The sequence below is a fragment of the Nanorana parkeri genome, unplaced genomic scaffold, assembly GCF_000935625.1.
Source record: "Nanorana parkeri isolate BGI_ZX_2015 unplaced genomic scaffold, ASM93562v1 scaffold270, whole genome shotgun sequence".
In the NCBI taxonomy this organism is placed as follows: Eukaryota; Metazoa; Chordata; class Amphibia; order Anura; family Dicroglossidae; genus Nanorana; species Nanorana parkeri.
In genome coordinates this window covers 813,281-832,634 of record NW_017306538.1, presented here as the reverse complement: position 1 = coordinate 832,634, position 19,354 = coordinate 813,281, and the positions used below count along the sequence as shown (strand labels likewise).

The 19,354-nt window shown below is 38.9% G+C and overlaps 1 protein-coding gene across 2 annotated transcripts in view; it reads left to right on the top strand.

The window, feature by feature from the left end:
- Positions 1 to 19,339, top strand: part of IQSEC1 (IQ motif and Sec7 domain 1) — a 208,234-nt gene extending 188,895 nt beyond the window's left edge. For both annotated transcript variants that reach the window (XM_018557180.1, XM_018557181.1), the window contains exons 11-14: positions 2,898 to 3,059; positions 4,410 to 4,586; positions 17,060 to 17,109; positions 17,983 to 19,339. In XM_018557180.1, coding sequence (XP_018412682.1) covers positions 2,898 to 3,059; positions 4,410 to 4,586; positions 17,060 to 17,109; positions 17,983 to 18,504 — 911 coding nt within the window. In that variant the 3' untranslated portion in view covers positions 18,505 to 19,339. The remainder of the gene's footprint in view (positions 1 to 2,897; positions 3,060 to 4,409; positions 4,587 to 17,059; positions 17,110 to 17,982) is intronic.
- The last annotated feature ends 15 nt before the right edge of the window (positions 19,340 to 19,354 follow it).

The window sequence follows — 19,354 nt, the reverse complement described above, 5'->3', positions numbered from 1 at the left end:
TATAAATACGTATTTATAGCTTTTTATCATTCCCTGTGCAGCAGGACTGACAGGAAGAGGGAGCAATGTGTACAGGTTTACTTTAATGATGGTTCCTGCAGAAGCTTATACTTTTCTATCTTCTGTTACCCAACTGCCCTGTTTGCTGCTGATACCAAGGAGAGAGCTCTTTGTAAGTGGGGAGTCAATCTACCTTGGAGCTTACACAGGGCTGAGAAGTCTTTTCTACCCCCATGTGACACTGCTGGTGCCCGAGTGACTATGCACCAATATCCAGCACTGTCACACAGGAGAAAGGGGAGTGAGTCATGTACTCATCCTTTGCTCCATTTGCTGACAAGAGCAACGTGAAATTCATGGTGCTTCCAGGTATGGAGGGGAATATGACTGCCTCCTTCTCTTCATCCCTCCCTCTCTCCTGTGTGTCAGCTCTGGTACTTGGCATTTGGTTGTTCTGGCACCCAGCGCTGTCACTTAGGAGTGAGGAGAGATTCCACAACCCCATGGACGTTCTCACTGGGATCGAATCAGAGGAGTGAAGGGAAAGTAAATCTAAAAATATATTTAATTATGGAGAAATATAGGCAATTGGTGTTTTTTTTTCTGAATAAAATCATAAAGTATTTTACAGAGAAACATTTAAAAAGAGTTAAACCCTATCTCTAGACAGAAATAAAGCTTCCCCTTACAGTGGGGCTAACCCCTCAGTGCATGGGGTAACTGCTCATTCATGTCTAGGGGGATTAATTACAGCGCTTTTACTTACCTGATCCCGCTCCCAATGGCTCAAAGACCAGCGCCTGTAACCTCTTTTCCCCTCCAGCAGAGGGGGGGAGAGGTTAGCTGCCATTGTGGGGCGGGATCAGGGATCATGTAAGTAAAACTACTTTTAAAAAATCCCCCTAGACAATAACAAGCAGTTATCCCTTGCAGAAGCAAAGGGGGGTTTTTTTGTGCCTGGAGATAGGCTTTACAAATAAGATTTTGTGGCAATATACAAGAATGTTTTTCTATTTTATCTATGTCTGTCTATTTCTCATGTACCTGTTGGTCTGTCTGCCATCTATGTTCTACCTCTGGCCATTCAGCATTCTCTTCTACACCCATTAATCCCTGACTTGCGCTAGCTAGTATATATTCGGTCTGGCCTTGTGATGTAATGCAAATAAGTGAAAAGCCACATTACATTTTATGCAGCGCAGATTGGATTCCGTGCTTCACGTTGTACAGAGCCTGACAGATTGCACAGGAGAATAGTTAATGTTTTCCTCCCGATTCACACATTTCTCTTTTGGGATTTTGAAGTCGGAATGACACAGCTAGCTGCTATTACATGACATCTGCTGCCTCTTGGGCATTTATGACGGATTTATGGGCATCCCGTAATATATGAATGATCTGCTAAAACATTACCATTATAGTTCTGAAGTGAGCAGAATTAACACATGTCTTAGGTGCTGGAAGAAAAGCTGTAACAGGCAGTCACTCCTATACCTCGTAGCTATAGAGAACAAAAACAGATGTGATAAGCTGCCAAGAGGTTCATGAATTACACAAGGCAGATTCATCTCTCCTGCCTTCACATTCCCAGCAACTGTCAGCAATAATAAGTAGAAAAAATGGGGAATAAAGAGAAGGATATGAAAACTTGTTATTTCCTCATTCAAGAAAACAACCAGCTACAAATGATTTATATTAAATGGAACCCGTGAAGAAAAAAAATATGCGAACTACCATTGCTGACTTTTATTTTTAAAGGTGCAGGTATCATAGCCACTATCGTAAACCTGGCTGTATTACTTATTGAGTGGCTAAGCTGGAATAAGCATGCAGGATGGAAGGAAGACTTTTAAGACTTTGCTGCAGGCTTCATTCAGTCCAGTGGGGTTGATTTACTAAAGGAGTAGTTCACTTTTCAAACTGAATGTTCACTGAGCTTAATAAGTAAGGTGAAGCTATGTTCATTTCCAATACCCAATCATATGCAACGGAATTTATTTTTTCCTGCAGTTGATTGAAGTGAACACAGCTTAGCCCCATTTACTAAGCTGGGTGATGATTCACTGATCACAAAATAGGTAGGATCAGGATGACAGCCCTGGAGACACCAGTTTAAAAAAATAAATAATTAGCAAAATTAGCAGCTTCTTACGCTCTCCTAACAAAAAAGAAATATAAGTTTTTGTTTATTTTTAAATTTGTATATAGTCAGTAAAATATATTTTTCTATGGTTTTAATGGAAACGTTTGCTTTTACATGGTGGAGAAGCACCTGACATTACTAATGGAGTTTTGACGGGTCAAAAAAATTAACAAAGTGTGTCCAGTGGTCAGCTCTGTGTCAGCAAGGAGTATTGACACCACATTGTTTCTATGGTAGGTCAATTAAAAAAAAATACTGGCTGGGAAGCACTAAATGCATTACAACTTAAAGAGTATGTAGAGCCAAAACTTTGTTTTCACTTTTGGATAACGTGAGAAGTGTTAGAACCTCTCTTATATTTTTGTTGTAAGTTACTTTGCTGGAGAAATTCATCCTCTCTATATGTCCTTGTGATCATTGTTTTCAAGACAGAAAGTGATGGCAAATACCAAATTTTACAGTTGTCACCACAACAAAATGTGAGGGTAAATATTCCACTGAAGAGACCTGTTCAGGTGAAAGCTGTTCAGATGAGATTTCAAGATTTTACTTCCCGTTGCATCTCTGGATGGGAGGTAAAGAGAAATGTCCCTAACGGGACCCAGACAGAAGAAATAAACTGACAGGCGTTTTAATCCTTCCCTACTCCTTTCTCCAAAACTAACCTAAAAAGTTTTGGGTGATATACATTAGTCTAAATATTTGTTTTTTTTTAATGTATTACTCCTCTAACAAATGTTCTCCTTTCTTACAGATTATCCAAATGGCATCCGTCTCACATCAGCAGTTCCAGGAGCTGACGTTAAGGTTTTGATCAACTTTAACGCTCCAAATCCTCAAGATCGCAAGAAGTTCACGGACGATTTGAGAGAGTCCATTGCAGAGGTTCAAGAAATGGAAAAGTACAGAATAGAGTGTAAGTACAAAGGTATATACCCTATGGATTTATTTAAGAAAATAACTTAATCTTCCACAAGCTTTAAATGTATATAGAATGTTTCTACACTCTAGTCTTTGTTTTGTTATTTAGAGACTACTAACATGGGAAGATGTAAAGGTGTATAAAGAAAAAGTAGGGATGTGTCTAAAACAACCAATCAGATGCTTCCTTTTATAATTTAGTTCTGGAAATCAAGATATAACATTTTAATCATTGATATGTGGTACACTTCTACTTTTACACAGGACCACCCTTATTTTTTCTGTTTATGTTGCAGAACAGCTGCATTAGCACTTCTACTTTAACCTGCAATCATCTTTCCTTTTTTGATGCATACTTTATCCTCCTCTTTTTTTCCCTTGGGGATTGCAGGTTAAAGTGCTAATGTAACTGCTGGAGGTTGCAGTACAAGAAGTCAAATGGTAATAAATTGGTGTAAATAATTAATAAAAATATAAATGGAATATCTGGTATGTAGGTAAAGGTTACATTTGTAAATAAATATTTATAATTGATGGAGGTTAAAGTAAAATAAAGTTGATGGCAGTAGAGGAATGAATCTTTGCAAATTAACAAATAGATTAATTGATATTTGCAGTATTACAAAACAAAACTCAAGGGAAGACTAAGAAAGCGTTAAATTATGGGGAGTTACGCTATTTAAAGCTAAAGTCGCCAAAAGAAAATGATGTAGTTGAATAGCGCCAATGATTAGAAGTGGAATGCAATGGCGTCATTGACGTAATTACGTGGCATGCATGATGAGGCACGCTGTGTGATGAAGTCATTGCATTGCGACGCAGTGTCCATGTGATTAGAAGACTATAAATAGAAGCAGAGCCAAGATGGAGATGGCACTTTGTTTTAAGCACTGACTCTGAGCACTTTGCACACTATCCACTGATGAAGCCACGAGTTTTGCGGCAAAACATTTTTGGAATGCATTAGTGGGAAAACATTGGAGCAGTGTTTAGTGGTGGGGAGCCATGTAGTAGATTCAAAATAGGAGGAAGAAAGAGAAAATATTTTTTTTTTATAATTAAGCATTCTGGAAAGGATGAACTTAAAGAGAGAGATATAATATACTACAAGGCAACTACTATAGAAAATGTCAGGAATATAAAAATACTACACAAATATCAACAAAGGAAAAAACATTTTTAATATGTATAAGAGAATAATTCCTTGAAAGTGGGTAAAGTGCTGGAGAGTCATCATCTTTTAGACTGAAACCTTAAATTCTTCCCACATAATTTTGTTGAGAAATATAGGGATTGTATATATATATTAATAATGCCCTACGTATACTTATTCTGTTTGCTTTAGCGGAGTTAGAGAAGCAGAAGGGGGTGGTGCGTCCAAGCATATCTCAGTGTTCCAGCTTGAAAAAGGAGTCTGGTAATGGCACTTTGAACCGGACGTGTCTTGATGACAGTTACGCCACAGGAGAGGGCCTTAAACGCAGTGCCCTCAGCAGCTCCCTTAGGGACCTCTCTGAAGCAGGTAAGAACCCTTATATCATACCTGGTTATGAGCTTAATATACACAAATATGTATATTCAATCTAAATATACCATAATTTGTGATGTATGCAGCCGTAACCCTGAAATGAGACTATTGATTTGGTTTATTTGCTTTTTTGTTGTTTATTATTTTGAAAACTGAACCACTGTAGATTACTATGTATACTTATAACGGAGAGTGAAGACAGTGGAAAGCGTAAGTGGAACTGTAGAATTAGAATCAGACAGACCCAGGTCCATGTAACAATCGCTTCATGTGAATCCTTTTGCTTCTGTGTACCCGTGCATTACATTCGATGAATGAAATGGAGTGAAGCCCATCTAAATTCACAGCAGCTCCACAATGCAGTGCAGTAGAAGATACCCGTCCTGTTTCATGATGTCTTCCATATTTCATTAGCGGCAATTGTGTTACAGCATCTACCTCCATTAGACTACTGAAATGTGGACCATTATCTTCTATTGCCATTAATAAAGTTTTACAATCATTATAATAGTACAATATAAAGTGTATTCAACTCAAATTCAGGAAGGATATTTAACATAGGCAAACAGAAATAAGATGGGACAAAAAGAATAAAACAGAAGTTGTCAGATTTATTTTTACTCTGTTGTAGTAATCAGAGGCCCTATTTAAAGCTCCATTGAACCCACGCTATTTATTACTGTAATTCAGCCAGGCTGCATACAGTAATCAATATAGGACTCTTTTACATTTTATAACTGCTAAGTGCCGCGGCAAGGCTAAAATACCCTGTGCTGGCAGTATATAAGAGAACTGGACAATGGCTTTCTTACACAAGAGAAGTACTCCAACATGCCCCACTGATCATTTATCCAATCAATAGCACTGCTTATTCTGTTAATTAGAGCAGTGGTCAGGGTCTTGTCAGTCTGCTGGAGAGCCGGGCTGCTGTTATGTGTAAGAGAGAGCTATCTGGCTCTCCTTTGTGCTTTGACGCTTGCTGCAGCACTTAGTGGTCAAAAAAGTTAAAAAGTCCTACATTTTTATACTACATATGCAGCCTAACTGCTTTACAGTAATAAATACGGAGGTTTCAATTGGGTTTTTATCAATGTTCCTGGGTATGGACTGCCTCAGAACAGTTGTGGTGCCTGGAGCAACCAATCAACTGTTTCTTTTGACTCTCCAATACTGCAGGTGAAGGTGAACATAGATATCTGTTTATTCACTGTGGACAGCATTATGCCTGAGATAAAACTTCCGTTAGGCATATAATTAAATTGGTTCTGGGGAGGTTTAGTGTAGCTTTCCCCATATCTGGCTCAAGTACAGCGCGTGCTTCCCTGACTTTCAGGTCAAAACACTGTAACAGTTTTTTTTTTAAATCTAAAAATTTTGTTCACCTTTAAAGAAGGTTGAATTCAGTGTTAGTGGTACTTAAGGGCAGGTTTGTGAAGCACTGCTTTAGAATTGGCAGCTTTGCTGTAGACCATGCCATAAAACTATCAGGAAGGCAATTTATTCTACCTAACCCTTATATTTAATTTATTTTCATTCTCCCTGCCTTCATAAGGTTCCAGCCATACTCTCGCTCCGTCATCCATTCTATAAACATTACAGCAATGCATCAACACAATATTTTCTGTTATCCATTCCTCATGCCATCCACTCATAATATAATGTTTCAGGTAGCCATATTCCACATGAAATGTTCCACATTTGATTCAAATATTTTACTAGTCGTATTTATAGAAAAGGCTGTGCAGGACAGGGTACCGCTCCATAATGTCCTGCTTTTACCTTGTAATAGTCTTGCGAACATATTTCTTGTAAACCAGTAGTTTTGTAGTTGGTAGTGCAGGAGGCATAAAGCCATGAATCCTTTTACTTTTTTTGTGCCAACGCTTGTTTGCTTTACCCATGTCACTATCATTGCGTTATACCATTTAAACGGGGTATTGTAAAAATGGCATGGAAGAGAAGTGTGTGTGTGTGTGTGTGTGTGTGTGTTTTTAAACTCCCGCCATTTTTAAAAAATTTCCCCACAAAAATGAAAATGGGCAGCAAAAAATGGTGGAAAGTGAAGGAAGAATTGCACAAGATTACCACAAATTTTATAACAACCAGCTGTCACTGTATCCATGCCAACAGACACAGTAGAACAAACCTGAGAAACATTGCATAAGAAATTACTGTTGAAGGCAACTGGCCATTTGTAGAATGTTCTATAGTGTTTTTGGCTTATCCATTCAGCCGGGTGATAATAGTAATCTGTTTACAGGTGGTTACAACAGTATAATGTAAACGCTGTGCATACTTGTACTATAGAATTATCTTCTCTGCAATTTTATATCTTTAACATGTAATAATTGTTACTGAATCTCCTTAAATCCCTTGACCTGGCCATATACGAGGCAGATGTATTTTACTGGCCGCCCACAGCCTGTTTTGTGGTATATTTATGGCTGGATTTCCATTACCGGTGCCTGTAGGCGTACAACACTTGGTGCCCAAAGTAACTCTCTTCTGTTGGGGTCACCACTGTTACATATAATATGCTATTGTACTTCTAGTCATAACCTGGTTTAAAACATTGTGACAATGTGTGAATAATCTTATAGGAGATGACAAAAATGTGTCGCCGATAGCTATATGGGGAAAAGCCGCCCCTCTTCCACTGCCACCTATAGGCATAGTGTGTCTGATTGTAAATCCAGCCAAGATGTACTAAAAATATTATACACTTTTTGCCAGTTGCATACATTACTTTGGGAGCCTGCCAGTAATATTCACCTGCTACAGGTCCATTCTTTAATCCCACCCCAGCCTTCATGGCCACTACAAGAGTGTAACATCCCCAGCACCAGATTCTCCATGTGCTGATTTTTTACTGTGTTGTATTTACCACCCTTAATGTCCTTGGACAGCCTCATAATGGAGAGCAGGAATATAAATGATAACAAAAACTACAGTACTTGGGGTTGATTTTATTTTAATAGTGTTTGTTTTAAGTTCATACAGTCCACATTCAAACTGATCTTCTATATCTGTTTTTAATATATGTACATACTGTATATTAGAGCCATGCATTGAATACATGACAAAGGATTCCCAGAGCACTTTGGGTTTTCTAAAGTGACAGTCAGGGTAGGTATCTAATTTCAAGAATTGTGTCTCTCATTAACAGAGGATTGAATGAGGCATTAAGGGAAAGGGTGAGAGAGAGACATGACTCCTCTGACATTTACTCATCTGTGTAAATTTCAACATGGCTTTTGAGCTATGTAAACATCAGGCTTTGTACAGTAAAGGCATAAAGGAGTTATTGTATAAAATGTAAATAGGAGCTTAAAGCTCCAACTATTGGCTGGTTAGAACAATCCATAATATTAATATGCAATATTTCATATTTTCCTTATTATTTTTTTTCTCAAATGTTACCTTTTATTTAGACTAATTTTCAATTTAAAGAGTATCTAAACCAAAAAACAAAAATGTAATATATTGTATCTTACTAGTTCTTAGATTTAGTGAATTGATTACTTTTCCTTTTTAAGGCTGAGACCATTTTAACATGTATAGAACATACCTGTTGATCTTGCCAGAAATGCTGTGTCTTTGTAACTTTATGTGAGTTGAAAGCAAAACATCTCTTATCAGCCTTCTGATAGAGAGAGAATGACATGTTTGAAGTTCAGCCTGGGTGGCAACCATGGCTCTCTCCATAGATACAGTGGAGGAGTGAGCATTGTCTTCCTAGAACAGAATGTGTGTTATTCACAGGATTACCATCTAAAATAAACACCAGCCTGGAAAGCTTTAACATATAAAATTGATGTTCTTGTGTTTTGATATCCTTTAATTACCCACACGATATTGGAGAACTTTTGCTTGTGTTGTTGACTCAATTAAAATAAACATTAACTCTTTTATACAGGTATGCCAACTTAGAATGGAATGTTCTGTGTAGTTCTGAGTTAAACCTGAATTCTTAACTATTAAACATTGATATGTAAATATTCTGACAATCGTGATTCATCCTATGCCTGAAACAGACACATGTGCACTAGTGTTTTTTTAAGTACAGTTAACATTTACAGAGGACCTAAACTGTGGAAGATGTGCCCAAATAGGCAAGCAAAGGGCAAAGGACTAGTCACCAGTATTGCCTGTAGACACCCTGCAGCTGATACTTTCCACATAACTAACTTCCAATTCCTTGTTCTGCACTGTGTCTCTGTGTGGAGGTGGCCATTTTGGTAGAAGAGAAGGATTTATTTCCTCATGCCAGAGCTGCCACCCTTTTGATTGGTGATCTGATAACTGGGGGGCGGGGGATAATTAAACAGCAGTAGAGTTACAGAAAACACAGATCTACATGATGGATAAAGCAGTAGCAAAAGCATCTTCTGCAGGCATACCTCCCAACTGTCCCTTATTTGCAAGGACTGTCCCTAATTTGGAACCAAATCCCTCTTTCCTTCTCAGTTGTCTGTATTCTTGGTCTGTACAAATATCTATTAAAAGGTTTTATTTAACTAACAAAAGTGTTATCTTGCACTTAAAAAGGTTATCATATCTCCTAATTAAATTGTTTGATATTTTAAAAAGCCAATATAAAGGAAAAGCAATGGTGAAAAACATTTTTTTTTAGATTAACCAATTATTTTTGGTATATAAATTCTTAATAGTCTGCATAACTGGGGGCATGACAGGTGTGTCCAGTGCCTAAATACATTGTGGTGGAACCTTCTCACCTCAGAGTGTTGGGAGGTATGATTGCAGGTCTTCAGGTAAAGCTTCCTCTCCAGCAAGAATAGTGAGCAGCAGAGCAGTGACATCACCAAATTTCACCAACTCACATACGTACATCTAGGTAAAGACTTACAAAATCAAGACAGAATGGTTTCCTGCAGTGATTCGAATGCAGCAACGACTTTCTTTGAGTAGCCCAATCTGTCTGGAAACTAACCAAACCAGCAGCTCTACTGGGGGTTGTTCAGCCTCATGTGATCTTGTTTCATTAAGTAGCAAAATAGACCCATAACTATAATAAATAGCTTACAAAGAAATTTTGAGCTTAGCAAACTTTGGTTATATACTTAACTGTGGACCGCTATGCTTTATGTGCCAGGGCTGTGTTTTAGCCCAAGTATTTGTGGCTTCAAGGGAAATTATATGTTTTGTTAAAGCCCCTTAATTTAATGACTGTGAAAAGGGCAGATGGACAAGCCACAAGTGTGTCCAGTCTGCTGAAAAGACAGGTATTTAATTTGGACTTAAAAATATGCTATAAAATATCTCCAGATGTCATGACTCACTCAATGGATCTAATGTTTATGAGTAGCTCCAGATTGAGCATTGAGTCTCTGTGGTCCTTCTGCTTCAGAAAGAAAGTACTTATTTGTTAAAGTAAGACTCCCATCACAAATAAAAAAATATTATGTTTAAATATCTTGTTCCTTCCGAATCATGTCCAGAGATTTACATATACAAATGGAGCGTTTTGTGCCTGTGGTAGTATCATTTGTAATTTTGTCAGCTATGACAAACGTCCTGGTTGCGGGCGAGGATACTGAGGACAGAGGAGCAATAGGCTCCTTCTGCCATCAGTCAAACTGTTGGGAGGAGAGGAGGGGAGTGGCCTGCCGCACACTGTGTGTGTCTATAGGCGCACACCGCTACCTATGGGCATGGCCGGAAACATGCACGCACAGGTACTTCCACAGCAGCAGCTTAGCTGATGGAGGTACTCGTGCAGGGGGCGGAAGAGAGAACAATGTGGGGACCCACTAGAAAACAAGGTATCAAAACATAAAAAAAAAGAATCAAGGATCTACATCCCATGTGGGCCTCCCATGCATAAAAAAAGGTTGATTTATTCTTGCTTAAAACTTAGAGCAAAATGATGACATGCTAGTGATATACAGCATCGGAAATAATTTCCAAAGACACCAGAAAGATTTTGTGCATATCTCAATTTTTTTATGTTTTTCATAAACAATATAAATATAACACAAATAGATTTGCAAGAGTGTCCACCTCCCGACAGTACCTCCAACTGCATGTTGATATTGCAGCAACAAGGTCTACTTATCACACACCCAAGAAAATCTGTTATTGCTGACTCCAGGGATTTCATCCTTCCTGGTTTTACTACTTCATGTGTCTCTAAGTGGCAATTACTAGTGGCTCATTAGCTAGCGAAGCCAGAATCCCTGTGCTAGCCCTGGAAACTGGACTTTTAGGCTAGGTTCACAGCTAAGCGATTCAGATGCCGAGCTGCTTTCGAGCGGTTGTTGCACGTTTTCGATCGCACGACTGTCCATTGTAAACAGTGCAATTGTTGCGCGTTTTTCAATGCATATATGTCTATTGGGCCCAACCCGCGCGACAACCGGCCGATAATAGCTCCTGCACCTTTTCGCGTGACAGACAAATTTGGTTGCGCAACAAACCACAAAGGTGTGAGCAGCCTCCATTGACTTCAATGCAAATCTGTGTTTTGCGCGATATCACGTGACTCAAACTGCGCGATAAATCGCCTAGGTGTGCACCGGCCCTCAAAAACAAGTAAGCAATCGAATCTTCCATATATCTATTTACATGTGTTTTACTTTTTTGTTTTAGTGTTTTTAGACCCTTACTACCTTGATGCATAATAAGATTATAATTGTATCTTTTATCTCTTGCTGGGCTGGCAAAAAGACTCCATTTTGATGAGTAGTGTCTACAGGAAAGCCTATTTTTTTACAGTTCATGAGGGCAGCACATTAGTACATGCCATCTCTACTCACAGTCTTCTTTGTAGCTTCATTCCATTAGATTTCTTTTTCTACACACCAAGAGCAAAGCAGCATAGTCATCTATAGTATATTACTACAGATCATCCAAAAGTGGTATTGCAGTTATAGGTAGTCTGTTGGGCTGAGTCATCCGCTGGCAACCTATATCTCTAAGCAAATAGAGAGTGTAGCAAAAAGGAAAGAAGAAACAAAATAGTGTAACAAGGACACTCCACTGTAGCCAGGAAATTCAAGTAAAACACCGCTTTATTAAGTGCAAACACAAAAAGTCTGTTTTTATCAACACGGTAGACTTCCCCTGTTGCACAAGACAGCTTCCGGCAGCAACATAAAGGACAGTCTTTTGCTCACACCATGGCCAACATTTCATGTATTTCTTATAATAATTAGCCTTCTTCAGCATACAAAGTCCTTAGTAGAATATGCAGTCCTTAGTCGCTTTCCTCAGCTCTAAGACTCTCAGCACACCTCTGTGTGATACTCACACTGCTCTCCCAGCAGTGGATCCAACAGGTCCCTTGGGTCACTGACCTTCCTGACCTCTCCCCTCGTGGGCACTCACACTGCTCTGTCGGCAGTGTGTCCAACAGGTCTCTTGGGTCACTGACCTTCCTGAAAAATGTTGCTATATATTTTTTTTTATTCTGTTAACATGTTGGATACATACAGATGGATCTCTAGATTGATGTGCATACTGTGTTTATGAATATGTACCCTACATATATGTGTGTGTGTGTATGTTATAAATGTTTGATATTTTGTCCCGATTGTATTGCTTGATGTGATGTGTTACAATATTTTTATTTTCTTTTACCAATATCACAAGGAGCCACCCTTAGGTTTATATGGGGTTCCATTGTAAAGCCCTAGGGTGTTGGTAAAGGGTCGTGTTCCACCACAATCTGCTGGTGGATGTGACATTGTGGAGGGATTAAGGCTGTTTAGGGCTACAAGGGCTTTTGTGTATTGTAAGCATATGCTGAGAAAGATTTCACAACTTGGCCAATTCCTCCCAAGAGGATAGACTCTTCATAGTGATTTAGTCAATAATTTAATTTCTCCCATTTTCTGTTGTCTGCCTTTACTAATCACAACCAGTACATTAAGAGACACAAGGTACAGTAAATTTGGTACATTGAATCATTCTGCTGTAAAATAAAGCTGTAATACAGCCTAATATAACCTCTCCCAGTCCCATCATGCTATAATATTTTGCTAGTGTACTAGGAGAAAGAATATCTTCTTTGCTCTGGGAGAAGCATACCTTTTTTTTCAATCCATCCCTTCTCTCAAGATCATGTTTCTTCTAGCAAAATTCCACCATTGCAGCAGAGGCAAAAGGGCTCATATTGCAGCTTTTGTGATCAGCTGGTCCTTGGCATAGCCATGGGGGCTGTACCCTAGACCCTGTGAGGGCCTGCCTATAATAAAACCTACGGGCACCAGGCACTGCGGAGGTAGTTTCTAGATACCTTGTGTAACATGTGAGGCGCTCAGAGGGATTTACAGGTCCTGACCTCCCTTCAATGGAAAAAAACTCAAACTTTCCACTCCCTTATTCCGACTACACAGTCCAGGAACCAACCTATCCTCTGTTTTTGCACAAGGGTTTCTGGCTTAATGGTATTCTCTTTCAAAGCAGTTTCACATGCCAATTCACTCCAGACAATTGCAGCTCAACGATCTGGCTATGTGAGCCAAGAAAGCTCAGTCTTTGGGCCATTGCATATGCCTGACCCCCAAGACCAGGCTTGCCCTGGCCTTTTAGCTCACAAGTCTGACTCCAGAGTTAGGGAAATCCTTTCACCTACTGGTCTGGAAGCTTTTTATGTTGGATGTCATCCTGTAGGGATGGGGAGGAATCCTGAAAATTCTCTCAGTGCAAGAGACTTGGTCACCATAGGAAGCTCCTCAGCACTCTGGAGTTCAGTGCAATCAATGTCTGGAGAATAGTCAATTCACCTGGAGGTGTTTCAAGACCTTTGTCACAGATGGGATACACTGAACGTGGACCTCCTGGCTTCCAGGTTCAACAACAAACTGACTCAGTTTGTCTCCAGGTCCAGGGATCCTCTATGTATCACATTGGATTTTCTAGTGACTGTGGGATCAGTTTATCTTGATCAACACCTTTCCTCTTTTGAAATTTCTGCTCCACAGGATCAAGGTGGAGGGCTTTCTGGTAATTCTCATAGCACCAAACTGGCCCAGGTGGACCTGGTACTCATACCTCATCAGACTCCTGGCACACTCTCCATAGGCCCCCCCAGACCATCAGCTTTCGCTCCAGTTTTGGTAAATTATCCCCAGTGTCCATCAGTGCACTGTAATAATACTGGATTTTATAGGCTGAAATATCTGTGCCAGATAAATTTTAGGTTGTGTCTAGCTGATGTGCATGGGGTTGGCTGAGCACTATGAAAAAAACCTGCCAGCAAAGCAAAACAGGATTCACACTTTAAGTACACAGCATACTCCCAAATATTTTCATTCTTTAAAGGTATCTTAGTGCAGAATCTTTGCTTTTAGGAGCTCATTCATTTTTTTACTTTTTTGATATATTTAATAATTACCATCATTTTATATTTTGCTATGATCAAACAAGACCAAGATTCCGTCTTTTACCATTAGCCAGTAAAGAAAAAGGAATATACACTGTAGTGAGTCTCCTTTTCAGTCTACTTTTGATACGATTTACTAGTTTGAGTTGTGTATTAAATGTATTGGCTTGTATTTTCGGTGAAGCTTGTATCATAAAATATTGGGTTTCCATTACCTCTTTCTTCAGGTGAATGCATTATATATGCCTAAAGGTGTGTACAGAGTTGATATCAAGTCAACTTAAGTTAGCACAAGTATAACTAGCTGCATATAGGGAGCTATTTAGCTGTTTGACATGATTAACTGATGAGTGACATGCAGGAGAAAGGAAGTTTGTTCAATATGATGCTTGAGCGACAAATGGGCCAATTAACGCTACCTCCAGAAGGTGATAAGGTCGACAGTTCAAAATTCTTATATTTTTTTGGCTACAGTATTAGATTGACTTTTCAAGCATCCAGGTTTGTGAACAGGTGACTTTGTTAGTTCATCAAAGCTGCCCTAAAAACCACTTGTTTGCTGTAAGAATGCCTTGAATGAAAGGGCGAGGAAACCTCTGTCTTTCATAGGATGCTCCACTCTGGTATTTAAACTTGTTCCTTCAACGGGAATGCTCTCTTTGACACAAGGTCAGGAAGAGGGATGTAGGAAAGTCTGCATTCACAGACATGGGAGTGAACTGGCAAAGGTGACTAAGGAACCCCTGTGCCATTTTACAGATAGGGAAGCAAGAAATGATTAGCCTTACTGGACCCTGATTACCCCCTTGTACACCTTCAGGTACACCTAATGGTTGATATGCCTTGTGGAAGACATTGAATATTGGTCATGCTTCAGTCTGTTTATCACTGTGTTTGCAAAAGGTTTTTGGAGGTGAGAAGTCTCAGTTTGATACGTAGGACACACAAGGAATCAAAATGTTTATTGAAATCTCCCATTAATTAACCCTTATTGCCTACACACTGCAAAGCCGGTTATTTAAAATAAGTTTCTTTTAACATATATATTATTAATAGTAATTGTTAGCAGTATTATGAATGTTTGTTCTTACCATAAAATATAAAAATATTTTTAGGAATGTCTAGTTAGAATTCACCAAAGGCTGGACTGCTGGGGGATATAAACATTCGTACAATATACTGATAAGAACAATTATTTATATTATTTTTGTGTAATAAGCACAACATGAGTAATCCATTCCCATTTGAAAAGTATACTATTTTAGTACTTTAGTCATTTTGTATTCAGTATTTATTTGAACAAACTTTATAATTATGTATATATCTGTATTCTCAAAAGAGAACCTGTATCCAGGCATGTGTATGGCTAGAAAAGTAGTGCCCCAGGCATGTTTATCATAGATAAATTGACATTGCTTTCCTATCATATCTCAAAGTTGCACTCTTGTGCTTACCCTGAACAAAAAATCAGAAATAACTCTATTTGTATAATTTATTTTTCTTCAATAATTCACAAAACACATTTTTGCTTTCTAAATTTTATTCCAAACATGCACAAGTGTATAATTATGGCACAAAAAGGCAGTTTGTTCTTCCTTACAAAAACATGTGTAAATGTGTTATCTGTTCTCAATTCAATTTTTATAGTGCAGATTAGAAAACGATAGAAATACACATCACTGGATATTAGGAGAAAAAGAGGCACTTTCCATGTGAAGCTTACAGTCACTTTAACACACAAATATACATTCAGATTTCATCAAAATAAAACTACTGGACAGTTAAAAGGCCGGTCAAACCTAACGAAGCATTGCAACTTTAGATAAATGCTAATCCATCAAGTTCTTTTATCTCTTGCAGATTCTTTGGCAAGATCCCTGTGCTTGAGATTTCATATCACCTTAGTATAATCATACTTTAATATCTTGCTGTCCCCATTGCATTTTTCATTTCTTTTATATTACGGAGAAAGCAGGAGTAGAGGGCTCCATGGCAAGGTAGCAGTGCCAGGAACTCTGCTAGGGAGAGCTCTCCAGTGTAGCGCCCAAGCAATTTACAAAGTCACAGAGTAATTCGGCCAACCAGAAATCTAATAATGGGAATATAATTGATGGTGGCCCAACCCTTTAGCTGGATACATAAAGCTAACACCCTGCAATACATAAAATCAATATTTATAACAAAAACATATTGTATATGAAAAAAGAGATTTCATTTCCATTCATTGCATCACTAATTATCCAGTGTCATTTTACAGCCTTTAATTTCTTGCTCAGAAACGGCAAAACCCGTGCAAGTAAGCTACTTTGTGTTGGCAATGCTAGTTTAGCCGCATTACCCATAGCCCAGGCCCTGGACTGTGCTCCTAGCTCTTATTCCGCTGATGTAGAGATATTAGATCACAAGCAGATGTTCCATTTCTCATACTCTACTAGTATTTTGTGTGTACCTTTTTCATTGTCTCATCTTTGAGTTTATCTGCTGTAATCTGAAAAGATATTTCAGACTTGATACTAGTTATAGTGGTTAAATGTCTAATGAATCATATATTGTAAAGAGCCCATGCGAGTAAAGTAAATGTTTGAGATTTTAAAGAAAGAGATGTGGCCTTTCCATTTCATGTAATGAAGAATAGTATAAATAGTTTTTTCAGACTGAGGAGAGGTCAGGAACACCACAGCTTCAGACAAGTTCATTCCAGTAAGTTATTCTGGAGGATCGTATTTACTAGATGGTTTTATTCCACACGATCATTTAACTCATGGTTTACTGCTAAGTGGAGTTGGGTATACTGCACTTTCACAGTGGCTGGTGAACTTCAGTTTCCGTTATGCTGTGTCAATGGTCCTTCTGTGGGTATGGTTGGCAAAGCGTGTGGAGACCTGGGGACCACTAACTGCTAGAAAAATCAGCATGCCTATAACACCCCCATTGACGCAAGAGGTCTTGTAGCATTAAACCTCTGGTAAAATAAGATGTTCCAAGGGCAGGGAGAGGACAGCAGGTATGTCAAGTTGCTTTGCTTTAGAGAGTAAATGAGTAGGCTGTCAGTCAGGGGAAGGCTTGTGTTTCCCAGCTGTTGTGTCGATGTCTAATCTATGGTATTGCATGTCCTGGGCAGGCAAGCGTGGGCGGCGCAGCAGTGCAGGATCGCTAGACAGCAATATGGAAGTAAGTAGGATGCCTAGCTGGATGTGATATGCATTTGATACCTTTCCTTTCACTTGAACACTTTTTTGTTCCTCTGTATTCTGCTTGCCTCAGATATTGCATGCCTGGGATTCTCACTCTGTATCTTCCAAACGAGACAAACCAACCTTTTATGATTCTTTGGGGACACGACTGCTGCTTGTGGCTCTCTGTAATACTCCTACTGGCTCCTTGTAGCATGTCTCCACCACACACGACTGTCTGCTTCCTCACGGTGGCTCTGCACCACTCAGCTGGCTGCTAACACTCTCCCCTCACTATCTTATACTTCTAATGAAGCTCTTGACTGTCTCATGCCTATATGTCAGTTTGATAATGTTTATTATAATAAAGCTGTTTGTTAAGCACCTGTATTTACCAGGACGCAGAGATTGTACTTAGCTAGACAGATAAACCTTACTCTAAATAAGTAATTCAATGTGGATTTCATGAGATTTCATTCATCTTGAAACCATTAATTTACACTGATCATGTGTTCAGCCGCCTATCTCTGTGTGTTTGCCTCTGGTAACTTGTGTCCCATGACTGCCTAATGACTGTCCCTTTAAGCCCAGGCCTAGACATAGCTTTTGTAGGACTAGACCTAAAGCAAGTCTAATGAGTAGTAGATAGCCGCACATTTTTCCGAAGCTCAGGTGTGAAAAGTACGACTGTAACAGCTTGTTATGCATACAGCCGGAGCTGTTGATAGCTAGTATGACAGACAAGTGACATTTAGTGGATTTGTGTTAGATGTAGGTGTGTAGTTGGTTCTAGCAGTGGGTGTTTTAGTTTGTAATTTTAAGAAGCTAGTTGTATATTTTGTAATTTGTTTTTTTTATGCTTCCTTTTCAGGGGTCCATCATTAGCAGTCCTCATATGCGCAGACGAGCCACCTCAACTCGGGAATGTGCTTCTCGTCAAAGTATACCTAACTCTTCCTCCCTCTTAGGTTCTTTCTTCGGTAGTAAGAGGGGGAAGCCATCTTCCCAAGGCCACCTGTCTGGACCACCCCAGCAGCAGCACCCCACTTTGATTTCACACCAACAACATCCAACAAGTCATCATGCAGGACAAGCCGAGGGGCAAACACAGGCACAAGTGCACGCACAGCATTCACAGTATTGCCACATGCAGCAGAACCCACCACCGTATCACCACCTTCATCATTACCACCCTCCCCAGCACATCCAACCACATCAGTACCACCCACATGGACAGCATGCTTCGCACGCATCCTACGCACAACACCCTCACTCTAGCCATTCACACTCTGGGCACTCAGCACATTCCCAGCATGCACAGCATCATCAGCAGATTCCTTCTACGTCCACAAGCACGAAACCCAAACACAGTGGTATTAGCACAATAGTTTAGAGGTATCCTTTTAGCAGAACTTCCAGTGGGGAGTTAGATTAATAGAATTCCATCTCCTTAACATGTGAAAGCATACATAGCTTTCATGGTAACAAGGAGGTTTTCATGGTATCATGAAGGTATTAAGGAGACTGACCGTTATTTATTATTTAAGGACAAAATAGAAATAGCAAGAGGAACGGCCTAGTTGCTACATTATTAATAAGCAAAAACTCTAGCGCGGTTTATAATATTATATATCTAATAATCCTAGCTATACTGCGTGAGTGTACACAGATATCTAGTATCTTATTAATATACTGCGTGCGTGTACACATTAGTACCTTAAATAATTGTACATGAAGAAAGAACAAATATTTCTTTTTTTTCTCCAATTCTAGCAATATCGACTCACTAACATTTACACTTGACGTAGATTGTTGGAAAAGAAAATATATTAAAAAAGAGAATACAGTATTTTCCTAAAAAAAAAAAAAAAAAAAGCAATCCACAATTAAATGTGCCAATAACCATAGACATTTTTTTTTCTGTACCGGTCTTAGTTACTTTGCTTGTACAAAGGATAAATTATTCTTATGTCAAAAGATAATTATGATACAGATCAGTATTATGCTATTGCATTTCAGGTAATTGAGCTAGCTTAGGGAAAACCTGCAGTTTGTAATAGAACTGACGATAGATACACACACATACACACACACATACATACATACATACACACACACACACGCACCCTCTGACACTTTAATGGCTGTAAGAACTGTGAATTTTCATTATCTACCTTTTTATATGCATATATAAATATATATAAATATATATATACATGAGATTTGTAAACACATGGAAACTA